This window comes from Ylistrum balloti, unplaced genomic scaffold, assembly GCF_031769215.1.
Source record: "Ylistrum balloti isolate Yb309-2 unplaced genomic scaffold, AGI_CSIRO_Ybal_v1 Utg369566, whole genome shotgun sequence".
Classification (NCBI taxonomy): domain Eukaryota; kingdom Metazoa; phylum Mollusca; class Bivalvia; order Pectinida; family Pectinidae; genus Ylistrum; species Ylistrum balloti.
The window spans coordinates 248,210-274,462 of NW_026781864.1; the positions used below are offsets into that span (position 1 = coordinate 248,210).

Here is a 26,253-nt window from a genome sequence, read left to right on the forward strand (position 1 = left end):
GAGCTGTATTTATTGGTTTAAGAAGTAATGATATGGCCAACGTGACCACAACTTAACAAGTTTGACAGAAGACTGGTGTTGACATCAGACCACGGCTTTCCGAGTGCCCAGCATTCTATAAAATCATAAATTTGAATTAGATGCAAATTTACCCCAATACAGTATCATCAAAATTCTTTGTCTAATTTCAGTTAACTGTCATTGGTAAAGGTTAAAGGATCACAGGTCACACCTAAACACTTTTGAAATCAAGTGCTTACAGCAATAAGTTTGAGAGATTTAGGGATGACAACACACTATCTCTAACTCAATGTTAGAGGGTTGTTACCAGAAAAAGAAATTTTTATTCTCGAGTTTTACGCTTTGTTTGAATTTTGTAGTCATTAAGAAAGGTCTATTCAAGGCTTTTATGGGAGGTTACATACACAGTGCAACTCCACCCCCCCAAACTGATCCTTCTCAAAACCAGTTACCCCGAGAAATCATATGAAATCGCAATGTATGAAATGATATCAGTACCTCTCCATTCTGATTGCTGAACCGATTTTGTGTCCGAAATAATCAAAATATACTGAGAATTACTTCTGGAATCTTCATTACCTAAATGATCAGGACTTAAATTCTAATCAGCTGACCTTGAAATCAACACCACTGGTGACAGTTGTGAGTTTTGTGTCTCTGTGACAGGGCTTTGTATACAATACCTACACTGATAGAAAGTATTATAATGAACATTTTGTATATTTATTGCCATTAACAGGATGAAATCACTCAAACAAATCCATCCTTTCGCTAAACCGAGTAAGGGCTAGGCTGATAGACAAAACGAAAATAAATACTTTGGCTACACCAGACAGCCGCAGTTTTACAAGTAATTTATAAATCTTGGAATGTGTTATTTTAACATATACAAAATGAAAGTGTTCTTTTTTAAAAGATAATTTTGTTATACTGATCAATGACAACACTAGTTTATAAAATATTGGTTTTAATCACTTTTATACAAAATGAATATTATAGTGTACAGAATCAGATCAATTATATCCAAATCTGACCTGGTCAACTGGGTCAACTTATACCAAATTTACAATCCCTAAACCAGTCAAATATTGTCTTTCCATTTTTTGCTTTTACTTGTGTGGAGATCTCGTCCCAGAGTTTCAGCCTTCATTTCCAACTCTGTAGGCTGAAAACCCTTAACAATGAAGTTGTGTTTTCTTTATTGGCTGTTTGATTCCACTTATTTGGAAGAGTTACTGCCCTTTATTTTGTAAGTATTTTATATTTGTATAAAGATCTATTTCCTTAGTATTTCACGATTTCATCTGCAATGTCGAAGGCTTTATAAAAATTACTTGAAATTATGTATTCCTTAATTACATTGTGATTTTACAATATTATGAAGAATTATTGTCTTTTTTTTTCATTCAACATTTTTATCTAGTCATGAAATTTTTCCCTTGATTTCTAACCAATTTCTTTGAATCTTGGTAGGCTTGAAAACTACAACATGTGATTGAATTTTGGGGAACAGCATGTTAATTCAGCAATATTTTAAAAAGTTATTTCCCCTTTTTCTTTGCAGTTTTTCAATCCTGAAATTTCTTTCTGTTTTCATGCCATGATTTGGAAACCTAGTGTGCTTTAAGTTACCATTAAAATTTATGGCACTGCTTTCTATCTTTACATTTTCACTCTTTATTAGCGATTTCATATTTGCATTTTTTTTCAATACAATAATTAAATGAATATTTCTTTAGTGTGAGTTTATTGTTTATTGTTTCATTTAAGGGTCAGTAGAAGATATCTTAGATTTCCAATCTGTGATGTGGTTTTTCATGCAGTCAGGTTGGAAAAAATATATCTTGTTTGTTAGTTTTATTGACACAATATTAATGGTTCTATTTGGAAATGAAATATGTCAATATTGTATACCAGCTACAAACAATTTAACCTTGAGTTTCATTCTTGTGATCGTGTAGGATGCCCTCTCTTTGTAGAGGGTGTAATCTGACAGCCAAACAATAGAATTTTAAAAGCTCCATCATGGAATTATATTACTAACCTGTGAAATCTCAAAGTGAGTAACTAAAATAGTGAAACATGCAATTCAGGTACCAACAATAGGAATGTATCAAATGATATCAAGTTTCATCAAAGTTTTTTTTAATTCTCTTGGTCATGTAACATCACACTGCTGTACACATCTCCTCAGTTGATTGTCCCTCGTCAGGTACACTTTTATTTTATCTACATTCCACATCTGTTCAGACAGGTTTGTTATTAATCAGATGCTAAAAGGAATCGAGTGTGGCAACATCTTAATGTTAGAGAATAAACTCTATCTTCTTTATCAGTTTTCTATTGAATAAAATGTTGTGAATTGTATCTGAGACAAGAAACAGCCATATTAACTGCAATGAAATTGTTCAATAAGGCTTAGCATGGGTCTCCAACAGTCAAAATTTAACGTGCACAAACTGCTGACTGCACAGGAAATTTCAGTTGCTCTTCATGACATCTGGAGTATCTCATCTGATCGAGAAATCCAAGGATCAGATTATGTGTATCTGCAAAAGACATTTATAATATTGTGCATTATTTAATTTAAAGGATCAGCTCAGCATATTATTTTCAAAAAATAATTACTCAAAAGTAACAGGTGCCTTGTTGTATTGAATAGATTTGTAGTAAACTAATAAGGAGTGATTTTTTCGACCTTTTTTTTCAGTTCATTTACCACTGAGCAGGGATTATACTATGGATTAGTTAAATACATGTATTCAGCTGATAATTACATTGATTAATGAGATAATTTTCCCAAATGGTGCTATTTCCTTGTTTCAATATTTACATACATTGATAATCAATTGTAATGACTTATATAGGAGCAAGGATTGAATATCGGAGCATCAGACAGACTTTCACTAATAGAATATTTAGTTAGACACAATATCGTCTATGTACTTGACAACCCGTAGTTTACTGTAACCAGCGCTGGTATCAGTCAAGTAGAAATTCTACTGAACATCTATTAATGAATTACAAACACCAGACAACATACCTCAATCAGGTTAGACGATAGGCTTTTCCGACCTGCTGCAGCGTTACCACACCACATTCTCACACGGCAAGTATCGGAGAGAGTCACCGAGAGAATTACTGGAACCTCAGTCTAGTCCCAGGTCTCATCTCCGGCTAATGCTGCTTGATCTTATTAACGCACAATAGGGGTCATTAGCCGAGCCAGTGGAGCATCCAGATAGACCGTCCCCGAGGGGGAGGGGCTTGTGGTAGATCTCACAACAAGAGAGCACTCAATATTTATCATTAATAATTTCACTTGACAATTATTTCATATCCCTCTCAGCTGGACATCATATGACATGTATCATGGCCCCACAATGACAGGATAGATGTGTTTTCTCTGTGACCGATTCCATACTGCTAAACATAGCTATAGTAACCCATGAATATTTCATCAACTTTGTACATTGAAATTAGATTTTGGTATATGAATTTGACAGTAGACACGCCACTTATAGCCTAAGGGGATGTTTATGTCAATTTTCTTTTCTGTGTCTTTTATGTTTATGGGTGTTTTTTCTTAAATATTCTTCTTGTTTCAGAGAGGTGGGTACAATTTGTTGTAACAGGTGGGGAACTGTCTAGCATGCTTTAATAGTTTCCTTTGTAAATCCTTGACACAAGTAATGACATATCTGTGTCCATTATATGGGCTTAATGAAATCAAAAGGGTTCTCAAAATACAGCACCATGGAATGTATGTCAGAGTCAGTTATAGATAGCACAGAATACCATGGAAACCAATACTTCTGTATGTCAGAGTTAGTTAGATTTTCACAGATTACCATGGAAACCAATGTTTCTGTATGTCAGAGTTTGTGATAGATAGCACAGAATACCATGGAAACCAATACTTCTGTATGTCATAGTTTGTTATAGATAGCACAGAATACCATGGAAACCAATACTTCTGTATGTCATAGTTTGTTATAGATAGCACAGAATACCATGGAAACCAATACTTCTGTATGTCAGAGTTTGTTATAGATAGCACAGAATACCATGGAAACCAATGTTTCTGTATGTCAGAGTTTGTTATAGATAGCACAGAATACCATGGAAACCAATGTTTCTGTATGTCAGAGTTTGTTGTAGATAGCACAGAATACCATGGAAACCAATACTTCTGTATGTCAGAGTTTGTTATAGATAGCACAGAATACCATGGAAACCAATACTTCTGTATGTCATAGTTTGTTATAGATAGCACAGAATACCATGGAAACCAATACTTCTGTATGTCAGAGTTTGTTATAGATAGCACAGAATACCATGGAAACCAATGTTTCTGTATGTCAGAGTTTGTTATAGATAGCACAGAATACCATGGAAACCAATGTTTCTGTATGTCAGAGTTTGTTGTAGATAGCACAGAATACCATGGAAACCAATACTTCTGTATGTCAGAGTATGTTATAGATAGCACAGAATACCATGGAAACCAATGTTTCTGTATGTTATAGTTTGTTATAGATAGCACAGAATACCATGGAAACCAATATTTCTGTATGTCAGAGTCAGTTAGAGATAGCACAGAATACCATGGAAACCAGTATATCTCTCTGTCACATTTGTTACAGAAAGCATTGAATACCATAGAAACTGATAGTGGATGTCATTGAATCTAGATATAATACAGTTTAGATGCTGAATGCTTTATATGGCGGCAGTGCAGCTACTGCATTCCACTGAGAATAATGAGTTATACTCTGTGGTAGAGAATGTCAGAAAACTTTCTTAGATACTGAAATTTAACTCGTGGGTTTGATAGGAAAGTAGATTTTTTTTATAAAGTTGAGTGATGGTAACATAACCTCAAATCCATCATTGAAGTTATTATTACATCTCAAGTTTGACACACTCCAGGAACTCAGAATACTGAAATGTGACAGGACATTGTAGTCTGTAATTGTGATTAAATTTTAATGAAACCAGTTATGATGATTCTTCAACTTTACTGAACAATTTGTGTTGAAGTTTCGACTTGAGCAAGAAGGAATATTGTCTATACATACATTTAATGACTAAATGATATGGGGGCTGTACACAATATGATGGATGTTCCGTCGCCTCAAATACCATCATTTCCTTAACAGGTTCTTTCCAATTCACACAAATCTCAAATATGTTTTTTGCACATCATTATCAAGGCCTTAAATCAATGTTAGACTGCACAAGTTCTATATATAAAGTCCCATGAAAGCTTAAATTGAGAAAGAAACAAGCTCATGTTTTTTTAAATTGTGATAAAGTTGTGGAGATACAATTTATAAGATAAAAAAGAAGAAGAAAACTTGTAAATTTGGCTGAAGTTAGTGATCACAGACAATACACTTAAAGAATATGCTGAGTTGTGTAACAGTGGTGGTGTATCTACTGCCATGTTAAAATTTCATGTGCCAAGCACTTGGATAGAATTGGTAAACTTCGCCCGAGTAAGTCTCCAGGTACCCATTTGTATTGCCGATGGATCTTTGTGCCATACAAAGTGAAAGCCATTACACCGATATAGTCCGTAATTTTTGTACGTAGAAACAATGAGAAAATTTATGACGAAAAAAAATTCCATCGGGGAAAATTTGTCAACTGTTTCAACTTTTGATATCCAGCTAAACTACCAAGCGTTTCCATTAACAGGTCGGTAATCTAGTGATGGGATACTACATTCCGGCAAAAGACAGCATTTTTACCACAGTGGTTTTTTTCAAGGGTGAGAGATTCAAGGTTTGATAATGATGGGCTACATAGATACCACGGTGTGCATTTCCTTGTCTCTGTGTTATCTCGATGGGTGAGATGAGTTTGAGATCATCACATAACACATCATAACACTATAACACATGGGTAGTGTTAAGGTGAATAGTTTTAACTGTCTTTTTAACGACAAAGAGAAGTGCAGTTAACATATTGATTGTTAGAACGGAGATCAATGTGTATCAGACGATTCTATTGGATACTTAATATTTACAGAGATAGGAAGTATTATAAGACTGTCTAAAGCTAGTGGTTAAAGCCCCTCCCCGTTTCACACACCGATACACAGTACCTCCGATATTGACGGTGCCAATCCTCGCTGTTTTTACATGTTTGTCTCTGCCATCATTTCAATATCAGCAGCATTTGTGGTTTGCATTGGACCAATCGCTGAAGTTGTTAGACCGTTTGATAGGTTTCTATAATCAGTTGCTGCTGGCTGGGGTATTATACAGTCATGTGTAAGTGTACAGAGGAGGTCCACACTCACAGAGACAGAGGACAATGAAAACCAATTCTGATATCAAAAGAAATGTGGCATGTATGAAAGTATTCTACATAGACAGCAACCATTAAGTTGTCATTGTGACAGAAAAAGAGTTTTGTGGTGTGTTCACTCAAATTAATGGAACATATTGTGTTGTTAAGTATGGTTAATCTTTGACTGTGGTATTGTAACTTGTTGGTAGCTCGACTGTGTTTCTCCGTCTCTGTGTTTCTCCGTCTCTGATTCCTATTTTGTTTGTAAGCTTGGCACTCATGACAATCCTTATTATACATTCCTTGAGGAAATCTCGAAAGTTGCAAAACTGCTAGAATATTATTTCTCAGCTTTGGTATATGTTGTCAAGGATAGCACACATGAAAAGATGACCATAAAAGGTTATTACTTTCACCACAGACTATAAAGGGCAGCAAACAGATTTTGTAAAAATTAAGTCATATTGATAAAGTATCATTATTTCATGATTTATATACCAAATAATAATTCTTATAATAAAAGATTAAAAAACAAATTAACATTGAATATGTTAAGTTAAATGTTATATTTAAACGTAATTTACCATTAGTTTACTGCATGCCTTCACAAATCAATTACAATTTTATAATACTGGAAATTAAAAATGTATCAGCTGAAATAAGTGTTTTTAATCTGAACATTAACAATGGCTTTCTGATAGGAAGGGTGATAAAGCAAAGTTTGGAATGGTTTGATTAATAACTGAAGTATTGTATTCCAGTATTGTTGTTGCTGTTCACAAACCTAAATCGCCAGTAACAAATGAAGTTTAGGAAAGCGTTTAAATGTTTGTAGCGCTTGCTTTCTTCATTTGTAATCAAATGCTGGTTGAGAAATTCATTAGTAGTAGGAGCTTTCCAGACGAAAGGATTATTGAACATATCCTACAACAATACATATGGTGAGGGAGAATGTCTATTTCTGTAATCTGACATTGTTATAAGTCTCCAGAGACGTATAAGGGAGGAGATATTAATCCATATATTTGGTGAAGCAATGACGACCTATAGCGTAAATTTCTGGTTAATTAATGATAAGGAATGGATATGATATGCCATACTCCTTCACTGCCATGCTTGAGCAGTTGTTGAATTGTCAATTCATTTCACTGCTTAATATATTACGTAATGACCAGCTGATGTACGTAGCGACGTATCTGGTCAATACCATTCACACCTGAGACTTCAGGTGTCAGTTTGGAGGAAACATTTGGAATTTGGTTTGATTCTAAGGTACTGTGTGGCTGGTAGTGTCAGTGACAGCTGTAGAGTTTGCACAGTGTGGTGTGTGTGTTGTCAGTAGTGGAGGCTGTAGTAGCTACTACATAGGTCAGGTATTACATTGTAACTATAGCACTATAGCAACACCTCATCTACCTGGTAGAGATACCATGGACCGCAGGTCTGGTGTGGTGACCAGCGATAAAGGGACTTGGTAGACCTGTGATTCTTTGTTACACCCAAGTACTAAGATGGAGAGCCACGGATCAGTAAGCACTCTCAGTACTCGAGTCTACCAGTATTCCTCACAGCAAAGTAGTGCCTGTCTAGCTCTGTGTCCTCATCAAGAACGTCGCAAAGTTCTCATTCTGGAAAAAAATAGTCATGGATGTCACACGGACAATTTCCCTAATGTGAAAGAATTTTACGGTGGGGCTCGGTGTCAAAGTAAACATAGGAGTATATTTGATGAATTCTGGGAACAAATTCACGGTGTTCTGCCGAGATGTCCAGCAAACTCGTTAGTGGATTCACCCCAGTGTCGTTCGTCCCAGGAGTGTCTTTGTGGGCCTCAGGCTGCTGCCGTCATCCCTCTTGGATCTTTTGATGTGTATGTGTACGTATTATTTTCTCCTCTCTATCACCTACTTTTTGGTTACTCTCATTTCCCATAAAGCCCTACCTCCCATCTTCTGAATCATGTTTTAGTTTAATCCAGATTTCAACTTCCACCTGAATATCATTATATTCTCAGAGCTTTGATAGATGCCTTAAACTATTTGACAGTGTAAACTCAGTATTCAGTGTATCTTTGACTAAATGCAGGCATACCTGCCAACTTTTCAAAATTCTCATAGAGGAGAAAAGTGCGTAAACAACACTTGCTTTGTTATCTCGGGCATCACGACATTTGTCACAAAGGAACAGCATAAAAACTTAAAAATAAGTTTTTATGCCGTTCTGCCAAAGATATCTGTGCTATGATTTTAAATCTCCTATTAAGTTCAGTTATCATTTAGTATTGTTCGCTGTAAATGCCACAATATTGATGCAGGTGATTTCAGAAATCCTTCGATTGTCAAATACAAGAAATATTGATTTATATTGCAGCAAACTCAATTATGATGCATATCTTTATAGCTTAATTATCCTATCATCAATGTCAGGGCAGCCAATTATACAGCTAATGTTTTACCATCACTTTATATCTTAATTAAGTTGTTAATAGCTGTAGATTTGAATGGTTCCAGTGCCGGATTCACATTTCAGATATGCAGCTCAGTATCTCATACAGGGTTATATCACATCAAAATGTTGAAATTTTAGATTTTTGCAACAAAAAATTGAATTTCTAGTTGTTTGGGATCTTATATGTATGTCTTTTTTATAAGTTTCATAATATTTCATTACAAATTTTTTTATTTGAAAAATACATTTCCTGTCCCTTTATTGTAAGAAAATTTCTGTTTGTGAAATGAGAAATGTAGACTTTCATGTTAGCGGAAAAAAACATCCAATTGATGTATTTCAGTCCCAATAATGATCAGCACATCTGTATCTCTGTTTTGTCTTGCTTTCTTTATAAAAAATATATCTAGGTTTGATTCTTAGAAAACAGGAATTTGTGATTATTGATGAAAAAAGTGAAATTTGTAGTTTTGTAAGATAAACATTTCACAAATTTATCATTCATTTAAAGAAAGTCATTTATGTTTAAGTTTCGGTACAATGTAATGATGGTGTGTCATGTCATTTTTTACTGATAAACCCCATATATAGGTATAGGTTTTTCCATAAAAGTTGTTGAAAATTTTGAGTATTTTGTAAAAAAAAAGATCAAATTAAAAAGAAAATACAAGAAATTATAGTTGTCAAATTTTGACTCATACCGTAGCTGATTCTGTCGTAGTGTTGCTATCAAGGAAATGTAATTGTGTTTTATTAGAATGAAAGAAACTATAAACACAAATTTACTTAATCACTATTAACATGTTGGCACTCCTTTACTTAAGGTCATCAAGATTATCAAGTACAGTAACAATACATGTCTTTATCAAATATTTTTTTGGCATGTTAAGTGATTTTTTTCATTCCTTTAAACTTTAACAGTTCAGAACAGTTTAAAGTGTTTGTTAAGAATATGCATGGAATTTTTCTACTCTAGGAAAAAAATCATTAGCAAAAAAAAACACTTTGCAAGAAAAGATCTCCTGATTGTTTTCTATTTTCTTTCGTTTCATTGATTGAAAACAGATATGATTAAATAAGAATTTTGATATTGTGCCAAATAAGGGACTTAACTAGGCTGACAGATGGAGCACACAGCACCTGTTAGTGTTATCATTGTATTGAAGTGTCTATTGTAAAACAGAAGACTTCCCCAATTACATCTAACAGCTCTATCAATTACTTCTAATTCTGGGATTCATGTCCGATGATTTTGCTTTGATTTTTCCACTTTGAAATTTATACTCAATATTTCAACTATTAAATGTTTAATATCTTTATTATCACCGTTAAATGCTATGAACTACACTCTTCTTTATCGTAGTCATGGAAATCAATTCCTGTTATACCTATTTTTCATGCCCATTCAATCCACTTTTTGGAAATATCTTGATAAAAATGTTTAATTTTCTACTGATATTTTCATCTTTTTAAAAAAAAAATTTATTTTACATTTCATCAACTTTCAAAATAGATTTGAGAAAACTACAAGCAAACAAAGACACATTGTAAGTGTAGATAAGGTTGATATTAATACGAAACAAACAAATACTATTTCTTCTGATAGTGACTTGAAGATTGAAATTCTTTTGAAGTAGCTAGCAGAGAATGAAAAATGACAAGTGGTCACCAGTGGCTCGGACTGTATTACTATTATCGTGGACATCCCTGTCTTAAGTCCTAGTGATAATCCAGTGATGTTGGGGAGAATGCTTCTCTCTCAACACCCAACACGCTTCTCACCAAGATTTATATCATCTCCACGATTCAATTTTCCAATTGTGGTAATGAGATATTCCTCTTCAAAATTCAATAATTTTAGACATTTCTATTTCAAATTCTGCCAAGACCTTGCATTCATTGCCGGTAACAGTGAAATCTTAGGGGGGATATGAGATGAAGATATATTAGAGGGATACTTTATAGTGAAATAATTTGATTCTCACGATAGCTGTTATATTCAAGTAGGGTTCACCTTTCTGCGGGATCAAATATTTTCAGGGATGAAAATCTATATTTATGAAATGAAGAAGTTTTGCAGATTTTCTGATATTTGCACTTGTGTAAATGCTTACAGACAGTGCTACCACAAACCAGCGTGTGGGAGGTAGTATCAAAAACATGGAGCAGCTGTGTACAACAAGATTAGTAAAGATTATTTTGTTTTGGTGAACTGGCGGTTATAATGGCATCCATTTTTAATGAGACTTTGTTAGAGTGATAGTTCCAGGAAACAAATGGATGTGTGAAAGACAGGAGCATTTGAAGGACACTGACCTTGAAAAAAACCTATATTAGGCACAGTATGTGTGTGTGTGTATGTGTGTGCATGTGTGCATTCGTGCGTGCGTGCGTGCGTGCGTGCGTGTGTGTGTTAGAGATAGAAACATTTGAAAGACACAAAATTTCAAATAAAAACATCGTAGCAGACAAAGCATTACCTTTTCCTTAAATGGTATCTTCAAAATAATATTGATACCTTTGTCCTTGACCAACTTTGAAGGTCACAGATCTCAATGATGTCTCGAGCCTATAGTCTATAACATAGATGAGTAGATGAGTGACGCAGGTCATTTAGACTCGTGTCATATAAATAAGTTATTTTCTATTAATTGAACACAGCTTCGGGCAATTTTCCCGTGTTTGAAATCAGGATTCTATACTTACAGTGATGTGCAAGATACATCGCCTCCTGGTATCTTCCGACATTTCACTTCAAAGAAACAACTTACTGATTTTTGTTCATTCTATCGATACTGCAAGCATATTCAATAGTAATTAGAAAATAAAAAAAATGGCAATAATGAATGTAACGTGATGCAAGAAACGTTTTATTAATTTGATTAAGATTGGTGCATGTACCTTACGTAATGTTCACCCGATCGTGGGACATCCCTAGTCATGTAACACGATGCCTACCTTACACACATGACAGTGTAATTGCCTTGTTTGGTTGGAGGGTTTCATCTGATTGATTTACTGGTAAGGATTCCCTTGCATCTCAGCTCGTTGTCTAAATCTGCCGGCCCATCACACCTTGATTATCATGTCTAGTTGTAAGATTATCCTGCCCAGGTTAACGGTAATGATCAGTACGTATTGTGACAAATTGTGAATAATTGTGAATAATTGTGAATAAAAGAATACCATTACATGAAATGATTTGCAATGTAGGTTTCCCCAAGGTACTCCAGTTCTCTCCCTTTACGTTAAGTCTCATGTGAGTGATTTATATAGACAGCTTGTTTTGCCGTTATTGCAAAATGAATAAAGTTTATAAATCAAAGAAGCTTTTGTTGTGAAATCAATTAATTGGTTGTAAAATCACTTAATTTGTTGTAGAATTACCAAATTTGATTGGCTGTTTTGTTCAGCTAGTATCCAATGAAAGTTGGTGTTAGATATGTTGTTTGTAAATATTAGATATGGTTACTTCCTGGAATTACAAGTTGTAGAATCGGACAAATAAATACTCTGTAAAGTCATAACATTTTTAAATGGTTTCTCGATATCATTTGGTTTGATTTTCTGGTTTACTACATATATGATCTTAAGAGAAAAATGTCATTTGTTTATGACAAGTCTTGTCTTTATTCCAAAAAAAGAAGCCTGCAATGGGGCAGAGGAGACAAAAACATTAGTTGTTAGTTACAAACTAATTGTAAGTGAAGATTTAACAGCACAAGTGTGAAGCCTTACCCTTGGATCTGAACATCTTGACCTAATTGACATCCCAGAAACTTTAAGATCTGTCTAGCCTAGTAATTCACTTTGAATGATTAACCTCATCTAAAGCTACATGTAGGTCAACTGTTTCTTGATATGCTTAGAATCCCTTAACTTCCCAAACTTGAGTGTCACTGAATTGCTCACTCCCATCTCCTCCACATCCTCATCAGGGCAACTGTAAGTGCCAGTCTCTCCGTTTGATCGTCAGGGCAGTCTAACCAATTATTTTCAATTGCATTTTCATTAAAGCTGCATGCGATCTGGTTTTATAAAATGAATTAGGAGCTAATAATATTGACAAGCGAATATGAGTTGGGTGAATGTTCTTGTTGAAGATGTAGATACAAAGAAAAACTTTCTAGTTTTAGAAGAAAAAACTCTGTCATAAATTACATGAATGGTAATATTTAAGCTTTCCTGCTTCCATATCTGTTGTACTTATTGTGGGAGGATGCTTGTTTCTTTGGAGATAGTGCTAATTCTAATGTGGAGAAGTGGTTCTTTGTTTCCATGGGGAGTACACAGTGTATTGGTGGTGTGAAGCCCAGTGTTGCTGGTGTTTAGCAGTGTCCTCTAACCATGCTGTACACATATAAGTTATTCTTGCGTAAAAGTATAACCTCTATAGATTTCCACAACGAAGATTTCCCCAATGGAGGTACTTCTGCTGTTGGAATTTTATAACCTATTCTATAAGTAGTTAAAGTGTTCTATATTGATACCATTGGGATTTTTCAAGGAATTTAGCTATCTCCCCAATGGCCCATTTCAAATAGTACTTGAAGAGCGACCCCCCCTCTTTTCACTTGGATAATTTCTTTTCCGTTATCCTTTAACAAATGATCCTGGGATAATCAATGTGCCATTTTCTCTAAAACCGAAGTGGCAGCTAAAGGTCATACAGTACATTTAAAGTACAGAGAGGCGACATCTGGATTGCCTACAAAATAAATTCCACAATTTGTAAGAAAATCTCGGAACTAATGTGTTCAGGGAAGGTATAATGTAAGAGAATTCAACTGAAAATTAAGTCTAAAGTTATTACAAGTCTGAAACAATATGTAGTACCGATATAGAGGCAATGACAACAGCTAAAGAAAAGACCTATCAGACTTTCTTATTCGGAAGTTGTTCCTACCGTCTGATGCCTGCTGGCAAAATACAATCATGATCGACTTACAGCCATGGTTTACCGTGGTCATCATTTTATGCTCCCCAACGGGAGACCATATAGTCACCGCTTTGTTTGTATGTCCATCCGTCTGTCATAATTTTGTTGGGTTCATAACACAAAAACTATACCAAAGAGGTAACAGCATAACACTTAAAAGGTAGATAGATCTCAACAAGGAGATGTACAGTGAACCAGAATCATTACTCTGTTTTTCATAATTTAGGAGTTATTGCCCTTTGTTATTTTTCATACCAAATTTTGTCTGGAGCATTACACTTAAATTGTATGTGGTATCAACTGAACACATCAAAGGTAGATAGATCTCAACAAGGAGAAGTGCAGTGCACCAGAACCACCACTTTCTTTCACATTATTAAGCAGTTATTGCCCTTTGTTATTTTTCATACTTAAATTTTGTCTGGAGCATTACACTAAAACTGTAAGAGGTATTAACATAAAACTTCCTAGGAAGATAGATCTCAGTGAGTAGCAGGGCAGTGTATAAGAATCGTAACACTCTTATTGCTGTTTGTTATTTTTCATACCTGAATTTTGTCCCAAATGGGGAGCATAACCCATCTCTGACGGCCCTTGTTACTAATGAAAAATCTGAGTGGGAAATACATCTATGACAATGTTGCTAATGAAAGAATTTACAGCACTGTTTTTCCATTGTGTTTACATGCTAGTCTCATTCAACTCAGATCACCATTAAGGTGAAATGTTTGTCTCATTCAACTCAGATCACCATTAAGGTGAAATGTTTGTCTCATTCAACTCAGATCACCATTAACATTCCTAATTATGTGATTTTTCTTTGAAAATATGGTCTTAACACTTTTTTTTTGTATGCATGTAATTTTCGTCAAAGTCATCACAAGTTCAGAATGTGATTATTGAAATTCCAGTTTTCTCTACGTACGTTTACTTCACAGCTTTATGTCAGACTGAAAAACTCCACTGAATTTAAAACCACTGGAACACCAATTATATTATGATACCATATGTTTCTATACTTTGCTAGCTCTCAGGATTGAAAAAACTTGGTTACTAAATCAAAGGAATATTTTATCAGAATTTTAGACAAAATGGTGCAGTTTTACATGTATTGTTAAACTGTTATAAGTATGGTGTTTTTCTACTCTGATAAATTACAATTCGGTTGTTTTCATCTTTTACTAAGAAACAACAGCGCTACATAAAATATGAAAAATTAAAAGGATATTGTGTGATGTTTTGATAGTTATTCTAACACATTTTCTAAATCTATCTGGTCAGTTACCAGAAGTATTTTTACTTATTGATCAATGCATGAATATGTTCCAGAAACGTTACGGTTAAAGTGTTAATGAAATCAGATCGTACTCTGTACCATTATAGTACATTGTCAGAAGCAATAACGACATTATTGGATTATGGAAATTGTTAAATTGGTCTTAATTACTTTACAGTTAAATAATTTTCAAAATGCTATTTACCTAACTCGGCAAATAAAATCTACAGTGGGAACTTGAAGCGTGCAGTACACTGTAACAGTGAGTGATGTGTGGTTACAAGCGTTTCCTAATTCACCGAGATTACAAGGCTGTATCTGATGCTGGACGAGTTTCATTTCCAGAACATTATCAATAAAGCTGTCTTTGCCGATCTTTTGTAAGAAATATAAAGTATGCATGCTAGCAGACTATAGGTAATGAGGGAGTAGAAGGTTTTGGCACACTGTTCGGAGCAGGTATTGGTTGATGTGAGCGATCTCATTCTGCAGTATATCTTCAATCCTCTTGTGTCTAGAGAAAATCTCTAACATTGCGTGTGTCAGATGGTTCTATCAGGACTCGCAGCTTGTAGATCTCTATTCCTGGAAACATGGAGAACTAATCAGTTAAAAACCACATTGTTTAGTAGTTTTTCATATATGATCTTTAGATATTGACCATGACTCGTGCGTTACATGACCTCATCATGACCTTATCGACATTTTGATCAGTTGAACAGCAAAAATGATAAGTAAAGGTTATTTATAAGCTTGTGGATTGGTGAGGGAGTCAAAATAGTTACTTAGACTTGTGGAGGTTCTTCCTGAGTCTCGTTACAAAAGTTTAGATCATTTCATCGTTTAACAGACAATTAATCAACCAAAACTTGGGGAAAAAAGACTAAATATCTTGTTCAGATATTCGTTTGTACTGTTTGGACTTGCTGTTAAGCTTATATAGTGATAGTGTATCAGTTTTGGTATTCATACTTGTGTTTATTGTCCTGGGATCGTGAAAATATATGATTACGACGTATAGATATATATCATTTTACTGTAGGACATGAACAGGAATATTTTTGTTAGGTATGCCTAAGTTCTGTAGAATTATTCTCCTGTGTAAAGTTTGTAATGTATAAACTTGCATCATATATATAGGTCAAAGGTCACCATCATCTGACTGTAACATCTAGTTTGATCTAGAGGCGTCCCATCGCTGTCATCAGTTACAACATAATATTGCCGCTCACGATTGTATTCCTGAAAATTTGATATCATTTGGCATTTAGAAGTAGGCTCTGTACGTTTATATCATATTTATAATATGTTATGAATAAATGAACTCAGTCTTTAATAATAACATAACATTTAACATGAAACTTTACTATCCAACTGTATATGTAAGGATACTGGTGTTCACAACTGTCATCATAACTGATATGTAGGATTTGGGTATATTTCAAAGTGGCATCTAACTGTGTGGCTTAACCCTAACATGCTGCAGAACGACCTCAACACAGTCAAAATTGTAACAGGCTAACCATTCCTTTAAGTCTTGGTCAATTAATTGTCTTGTCATGTCAGAGAATCAGATCCATTGTCTTGTCATGTCGGGCAATCAGATCCAGTAAGATTGCCATCCATCTTTTTTCATTTGAATTTTATCTGTTAACAGAAATTAATTTTTTTTTTCTTTGTAACAGATTCTTTCATTAATGCTTCTACTCCCTCATTTAAATGTAATATAAATCCCCCACCTTTCCCCCTGCAAGTTTTCTAATAGAGAAGAAATTTGAAAATATCTTCCCTACTAGTGAATTTTACTGTTGTTGCCTCCGCAGTGCAGTCACATACCCAATGTTTATTATGTTTCTGTTTGGTTGTCTGTTTTACCATACACAAGTCAAGTATGTCAGAGAATTTATTACCCAGAGTCAGCCTCAACATCTGTTCACCTTGTTCGTATACAAATTCTGTCATTGTATGACTCTGACAAGGTCCAAACACTTAAAGTCAGTGAGACACAAAAAACATCATGGCCTATCCTATTGTATTCCTTACCAACCATCTTGGGAGAGGGCCCTGACAAATAAAGAATCTTCCCTGATCATGATTGGTAACTGGGATGGAAAAGAAAATACAAACAGTGAACGTCTGTTGGTTTGGATGCATCTCTGATACAGCAATACATCAGTTGTTTGGTTTAGATCCTCACCTCCTACACTAAGTCTCTTGATACAGAAATAAATACATTGTTGCTGTATTTGTTTGGATCTTCACCCTCAACACACAATCTTTAACATAACTCCACCCTCAACACACAATCTTTAACATAAATCCACCCTCAACACACAATCTTTAACATAAATCCACCCTCTACACACAATCTTTAACATAAATCCACCCTCTACACACTTTAACATAAATCCACCCTCTACACACAATCTTTAACATAAATCCACCCTCTACACACAATCTTTAACATAAATCCACCCTCAACACACAATCTTTAACATAAATCCACCCTCAACACACAATCTTTAACATAACTCCACCCTCAACACACAATCTTTAACATAAATCCACCCTCAACACACAATCTTTCAACACACATAACTCCACCCTCAACACACAATCTTTAACATAAATCCACCCTCAACACACAATCTTTAACATAACTCCACCCTCAACACACAATCTTTAACATAAATCCACCCTCAACACACAATCTTTAACATAACTCCACCCTCAACACACAATCTTTAACATAAATCCACCCTCAACACACAATCTTTAACATAACTCCACCCTCAACACACAATCTTTAACATAACTCCACCCTCAACACACAATCTTTAACATAAATCCACCCTCTACACACAATCTTTAACATAAATCCACCCTCTACACACAATCTTTAACATAAATCCACCCTCAACACACAATCTTTAACATAAATCCACCCTCAACACACAATCTTTTACACAGAAATACATTGTTGGTTTATCTGCTTTGACCCTGCCACCTGCACATGACTTCTTACACAGAAATACATTGTTGGTTTATCTGCTTTGACCCTGCCACCTGCACATGACTTCTTACACAGAAATACATTGTTGGTTTATCTGCTTTGACCCTGCCACCTGCACATGACTTCTTACACAGAAATACATTGTTGGTTTATCTGCTTTGACCCTGCCACCTGCACATGACTTCTTACACAGAAATACATTGTTGGTTTATCTGCTTTGACCTTGCCACCTGCACATGACTTCTTACACAGAAATACCTTGTTGGTTTATCTACTTTGACCCTGCCACCTGCACATGACTTCTTACACAGAAATACATTGTTGGTTTATCTGCTTTGACCCTGCCACCTGCACATGACTTCTTACACAGAAATACCTTGTTGGTTTATCTACTTTGACCCTGCCACCTGCACATGACCTCTTACACAGAAATACATTGTTGGTTTATCTGCTTTGACCCTGCCACCTGCACATGACCTCTTACACAGAAATACATTGTTGGTTTATCTGCTTTGACCCTGCCACCTGCACATGACTTCTTACACAGAAATACATTGTTGGTTTATCTGCTTTGACCCTGCCACCTGCACATGACTTCTTACACAGAAATACATTGTTGGTTTATCTGCTTTGACCCTGCCACCTGCACATGACCTCTTACACAGAAATACATTGTTGGTTTATCTGCTTTGACCCTGCCACCTGCACATGACTTCTTACACAGAAATACATTGTTGGTCTATCTGCTCTGGCCCTGCCACCTGCACATGACTTCTTACACAGAAATTCATTGTTCACTTGTAGGTTTGGAGACTCACCTTCTAAACACGATCACTTTAACAGAAATAGATTGCTAGTTTGTTGGTTTGGACCCTTCCCTCCTACACACAATCTCTGACACAGAAATAGTCTCTTGTTTTGGACCTTCGTTTGTTACACACAATCTGTGTCACAGTTTAATCCTATAGAAGACAATAAGTTCTAACCAATAATATCATTAGCTTATGAAATTCAATTTGGCAGGAATTGTAGCATTAATCATTATGAATTATCCATGAAGGGTGACAGAGCTTTCCAACGTTTTTTTGATGGATTATAAGTAGACAAATGAATTTATGTGATGATCTTCCGGCCTAGCTAGAAAGATTGATATAGCATTGATCACTGGTTCATGCATAAATAACTATACAGACAATTCCTGTTGTGGTACTGATGCTGTACTACACTTCACAAGTGTTGTGTACTTCACCAGTGTTTTGTACTTATAGACTGTATAAGATTCAGATTATGGATGTAAGGTTCCACCAGCCATGCATTGTATACAATCTGTGACAGCAATGTAGGATTCCACCAGTCATACATTGTATACAATCTGTGTCAGGGGTGTAAGATTCCACCAGTCATACATTGTATACAATCTGTGTCAGGGGTGTAAGATTCCACCAGTCATACATTGTATACAATCTGTGTCAGGGGTGTAAGATTCCACCAGCCATACATTGTATACAATCTGTGTCAGGGGTGTAAGATTCCACCAGCCATACATTGTATACAATCTGTGACAGAGGTGTAAGATTCCACCAGCCATACATTGTATACAATCTGTGACAGAGGTGTAAGATTCCACCAGTCATACATTGTATACAATCTGTGACATCGATGTAAGATTCCACCAGCCATACATTGTATACAATCTGTGACAGAGGTGTAAGATTCCACCAGCCATACATTGTATACAATCTGTGACAGAGGTGTAAGATTCCACCAGCCATACATTGTATACAATCTGTGACATCGATGTAAGATTCCACCAGCCATACATTGTATACAATCTGTGACATCGATGTAAGATTCCACCAGCCATACATTGTATACAATCTGTGACATCGATGTAAGATTCCACAAGTCATACATTGTATACAATCTGTGTCAGGGGTGTAAGATTCCACCAGCCATGCATTGTATACAATCTGTGACATCGATGTAAGATTCCACAAGTCATACATTGTATACAATCTGTGACAGAGGTGTAAGATTCCACCAGCCATACATTGTATACAATCTGTGACATCGATGTAAGATTCCACCAGTCATACATTGTATACAATCTGTGACATCGATGTAAGATTCCACCAGTCATACATTGTATACAATCTGTGTCAGGGGTGTAAGATTCCACCAGTCATACATTGTATACAATCTGTGACAGAGGTGTAAGATTCCACCAGTCATACATTGTATACAATCTGTGACATCGATGTAAGATTCCACCAGTCATACATTGTATACAATCTGTGACATCGATGTAAGATTCCACCAGTCATACATTGTATACAATCTGTGACATCGATGTAAGATTCCACCAGTCATACATTGTATACAATCTGTGACATCGATGTAAGATTCCACAAGTCATACATTGTATACAATCAGTGTCAGGGGTGTAAGATTCCAGCTAGTGTGCTCTGTATAAGATCTTCTATATGAGACAGATGTATAGCTGGTGTGTTCTGTATAAGATCTTCTATATGAGACAGATGTATAGCTGGTGTGTTCTGTATAAGATCTTCTATATGAGACAGATGTATAGCTGGTGTGCTCTGTATAAGATCTGCTATATGAGACAGATGTATAGCTAGTGTGTTCTGTATAAGATCTTCTATATGAGACAGATGTATAGCTGGTGTGTTCTGTATAAGATCTGCTATGTGAGACAGATGTATAGCTGGTGTGTTCTGTATAAGATCTGCTATATGAGACAGATGTATAGCTGGTGTGTTCTGTATAAGATCTGCTATATGAGACAGATGTATAGTTAGTGTGTTCTGTATAAGATCTGCTATATGAGACAGATGTATAGTTAGTGTGTTCTGTATAAGATCTGCTATATGAGACAGATGTATAGCTGGTGTGTTCTGTATAAGATCTGCTATATGAGACAGATGTATAGCTGGTGTGTTCTGTATAAGATCTGCTATATGAGACAGATGTATAGCTAGTGTGTTAGGTAAAAGATCTGCTATATGAGACATATGTATAGCTAGTGTGTTCTGTATAAGATCTGCTATATGAGACAGATGTATAGCTGGTGTGTTCTGTATAAGATCTGCTATATGAGACAGATGTATAGCTGGTGTGCTCTGTATAAGATCTGCTATATGAGACGGATGTATAGCTGGTGTGTTAGGTAAAAGATCTGCTATATGAGACAGATGTATAGCTAGTGTGTTCTGTATAAGATCTGCTATATGAGACAGATGTATAGCTGGTGTGTTCTGTATAAGATCTGCTATATGAGACAGATGTATAGCTGGTGTGTTCTGTATAAGATCTGCTATATGAGACAGATGTATAGCTAGTGTGCTCTGTATAAGATCTGCTATATGAGACGGATGTATAGCTGGTGTGTTAGGTAAAAGATCTGCTATATGAGACAGATGTATAGCTAGTGTGTTCTGTATAAGATCTGCTATATGAGACAGATGTATAGCTGGTGTGTTCTGTATAAGATCTGCTATATGAGACAGATGCATAGCTAGTGTGTTAGGTACAAGATCTGCTATATGAATCTAATATTTATCTAGTGTGTTAGGTTCTTATGAGTGATGTGATAAACAAACCTGTTTGACAACTCTGGGAGAGACAGTTTGTATACATATATATTTTGGATAATTTAACATGGACTAGAAAGTAACAAATTTGTCATATCTTCAATTGCAATGGTAATAATTTTCATTCCTGACATCATTTTATAATAGAATTGTATGATAACCTCCCATTGACCTCAGCATTACCTAGTTATCCATCAAATTTATTGCACTCCGGTCTATCTTATTTGCCTTGTAATTAAAGGGAAACACTATTTTATATACTTGAACTACCATTGGTTGATTAAATCTTGTCACTGTTTGAATATAAAAGGGACATTGATTACTAAAAACTGCTTGCACGGAACATTGTTACGAATTCTACGAAGTATATATGTTTGGAACGGTATGATATTGATAGTCAATCACCAGCCATGAATAGTAATCATTCTTTGTGATTTTCACGCGTGGGATAATTTCACATGTAAATAAATAATAAAACACTGATACTCAAAAAAATTCTTTATTTCCATTGACATCGTAAGGAATTTTCAGAATTTCGAGCAAAAATCATCCTATTTTACACATACATTGACATATTTTTTCATTTTTTTTTAAACAAACAAATCTATAATTGTAAAGTTAGTGCTGTAAAACCGTTCATTTTTGTTTTTATTTTCATTGAATTTGTGTTAACTTAATAACCATGAATTTATATGTCCACGAAATGATAAAAATGGATATGAACTAAATAAGATTGAAACTTGTAATCTTGAAATTCAAGGGACAGTGAAAAATATTTCGACTTATCTGAATTTCAATTCATACAAATTATTCAAATAAGGTTGAGGATATCAGTTTCCTGATGTTGATTATGGTTGAACAAAGTACAGGCTATGATAGCAAGGTACACCATGGTACAAACAGCGTAATTTAATCTGTTATTTGAAATGGCAGTAAATAAACAGAAAGAAACGAATTTGCTTTCTCCCGAAGTTGTTTATTTAACCAAACAACAAAACATGTAACAACATCACCAATCAACTACATTTGCACTCACGTCCTCCGTCCCGGAATTGTGAGGATCAGACATCGTCAAAAAGTCTGTAATGGTTTCACGGTTTCATTTTTAAGCGTGCAACACTAATTAAGAAGCAACCTTTTGATTGGATAAAAAACGTAGTAATTATTCGCAAGAGACCAAGTGTTGTGTGTACAATGGACTGGTATACCATAATTAGCCATGTGTTATACACAGGTGACTTTCTACTCTGTTTATGTATTGACCAATTTCGTCAGCAGACATGTCAATGTTATGACGAAAAAATTAATTTCGAGACAACAAATGACTTCTCCCTTGCTTTACCATTGAAGGCACCGAAAAATCTTGACTGAAATTTTGACTGAATGAAATTTGAGTCATTGAACTAGAATTACAAATAAATAGGATAAAAACAGGACTTGAAAATTTGACTTTAACAGAATTTCGACACAAGCGATTTGGAGACAACAAGTTTCAGCTATAGTACAAATGAATTTTAGAGTAAGATATATCAACGAAATTAAGTGCTGCAACAAAAATACCTGATTTTGTAAATTCCCAAAATTCTTACAAGCTGATTGAATTATTTTCGGAAAGATTTTTTTTGTTGGCTTGTTTAGCACTTTAAACTCTCTCATCTGTTGTTCTAAAAGTATCTCGGAAACAGATCAAGTAGTATTTTACTTAATGATGTTAATTTGGACGCAACAATATTTGGAAATTGTTGCCATTTGACCACATGTTAATTTTCATTGTGAGATGTGATAGATTTCCCGATACCTTTGGGTTTATCAATGGCTCATAGTAATTCTTTCTTATGAGACATCTACGTTTGTTACTGGTATACGTTTCTATATTTAGATACGATGCAAGAATATCTGTTTGGCATATGGAAAGTATATTTTTCTACTGCAATAATTTTACGTCATGGATACACTCAATAAATAAAGAAAAAGTTTACTCTCTTCATTACAATCTAACAAGTTATTTTTGTATTTTATTTATGAATGATGTCATTTTGTTATAATTGTCTGATTTTATATTTTACAGAGCAAAGGAAAGTCATCAGATTGCAGAGGCTACACAACAGAAAAATGCTCGGCTCAAAGAGGCATTTGGCATCAGTGAGCATTATGTGGATGGGTCCTCATTTGATCCTGATCGCAAGGCTAAGGAAGACGCAGCCAAGGCATTGGCCATGGCCCAAAAAAAGTACAGGTAAGGAAAATTTAGAATTAATCCGTGAACCCATCAGTTGGTCTAAAACTTGATACCTTCATTGTTTGTGAAGCTTGAAAAGGTAGTGTATAAGGATCGTTGCTGTCGTTCATGGCTAATGTGAACCAGAGTGTGTGTGATGGTTTTAGTTCTGTTTAACCATCAAACTTCATTAAGAGCTTCCTGACAGTTGGTACTTTCACACATCGCTTCCTTGCTTAAAATTCTTGTTTCATATTGCTTTCCAGGTATAGAGGTTAAAAGTCAAGGTTACTGTTACTAAACGAGAATATTTCACACACCACAACAAAAAACTTCATCTTCCCAAACTTTTTCTCTCTTTCTGTAGAAATCTGTTTCTACAAAATATCTTGAATTTCCATTTGAGGGTTACATTCACACTTAAAATCAACCAACAGCTAAGTTATTGGCTTAAATCTAATAGAATTTTCTCATGGATAGACAAGATCTCCCTACGAAAGAGTCCCCTTATCACTTAAATTGTATATTAACATTTTGAAGTCAAAAACAGCTAACTATCACTATAAACAGCAAGTATGGTATGACTTGAGTAATTCTTAATCACTCGGAACTCTGTGATATTTAGTACAAACATGGATCTAACAGAAAATGATATTTGAAAGTGGAACGAAAATGCCCCAAAAGAATTCCTCATGACAATAAGAAATGAAACGGGCCTAAAATATTTGTAAATCTGGGGGGAAAAATGATATTTATATTTCATCAAAATTGGTATATTGATCTCCATGGCAACCAATTACTCAAATTTTATAAAAAATATTTTTAGATATTGGAGCTTATGGATGAATGCTGCGATCTAATACAGAAGCATTGGGTACTGACTTTAATGATTTTGTCTCTCTCGTGTAGAATGTAATCTGTCGCAAAATTATTGTTTCCCTTCAAATACAGAAGGGAACATCATGTTCGACTCCTGACTTCCTTAAAAGGATTCTCAACTCTTTCTGCTGTCAAGACATCTAGAGACATCGCAGAAAAGTGCTTCCAGATCATCATCAGGTCTTGAGGTGTCACTGTGTAAATGCCTTTTTCCTTAGTAATACATATAGACCTAGTGAAACACGTTTGTGCGACTCGCTTGTTTGGTATGAATTGGAAAACAAAATGAGTATATTCAACCAATATTAGGTATCAAAAATTGGATCATGATTATAAGTAGATGACTTACTAGATTTTTTATTTTTTGAAGTCGACAAATGATCAGAAATTAGCCGGTTTTTGTGTGGTTGTTTATGCTGACAATGAAATACAAGAAATCAAATAGATACAGCTGTATTTTCCATTACCCTTCCAAACACTTTCACGCTATTTGTAGATATTCAGTAAACAAGTTTCTACTCATTTCATACAATAGATTGCAGCAAATATATATATATATACTCTGATATTGTAAATGCCAATGGTAAATCATCCTTTCAGAAAAACTGGCAAAACCAGCTATGTGCTTATAAAAATACCAGCTCCAAAATCCACTGCAATTGTGTCAGCAAAAAATGGTCAGAAGCAGCTTCAGGAAGGAAATCAAGCTTGAGGGGCAGGGACCAAAAGAGGAAATTTAGCAAATTCTTTAAAATTGGAATCAAGCTTGAGGGGCAGGGACCAAAAGAGGAAATTTAGCAAATTCTTTAAAATTGGAATCAAGCTTGAGGGGCAGGGACCAAAAGAGGAAATTTAGCAAATTCTTTAAAATTGGAATCAAGCTTGAGGGGCAGGGACCAAAAGAGGAAATTTAGCAAATTCTTTAAAATTGGAATCAAGCTTGAGGAGCAGGGACCAAAAGAGGAAATTTAGCAAATTCTTTAAAATTGGTCTTCTATTGGAATGATTAAACCTTTTCCAAATTTGGTGTGGAGCATCATTTGGTGGTAAAGGTGATTCAACTTTGTTTTAACACTGGCTCTCAGCCACTGGGGCCAGAAGGATATAGTTCAAAATGGAAAGTAACAGAATTAGTTTTAAATCCTTCTTTGCAAAACAAGTCCCTTTGTTTAGTCTGAGGTGACACCACAAACTGCTGTTAGATCAGCTGAGGGACAGTTGAGGGCTGTTGTACCACAGTGTGTCTAATCTGAGATGACACCACAAACTGCTGTTTGATCAGCTGAGGGATAGTTTAGGTACATTGTACCACAGTTTGTCTAGTCTGAGGTGACACCACAAACTGCTGTTTGATCAGCTGAGGGACAGTTTAGGTTCGTTGTACCACAGTTTGTCTAGTCTGAGGTGACACCACAAACTGCTGTTTGATCAGCTGAGGGACAGTTTAGGTCTGTTGTATCACAGTTTGTCTAGTCTGAGGTGACACCACAAATTGCTGTTTGATCAGCTGAGGGACAGTTTAGGTACATTGTACCACAGTTTGTCTAG

General features: G+C 35.2%; 1 protein-coding gene across 2 annotated transcripts in view; it reads left to right on the top strand.

The window, feature by feature from the left end:
* Positions 1 to 26,253, top strand: part of LOC132554845 (serine/arginine repetitive matrix protein 2-like) — a 167,106-nt gene that overhangs the window by 63,951 nt on the left and 76,902 nt on the right. For both annotated transcript variants that reach the window (XM_060219204.1, XM_060219277.1), the window contains exon 4: positions 23,677 to 23,844. In XM_060219204.1, the coding sequence (XP_060075187.1) occupies positions 23,677 to 23,844 (168 nt within the window). The remainder of the gene's footprint in view (positions 1 to 23,676; positions 23,845 to 26,253) is intronic.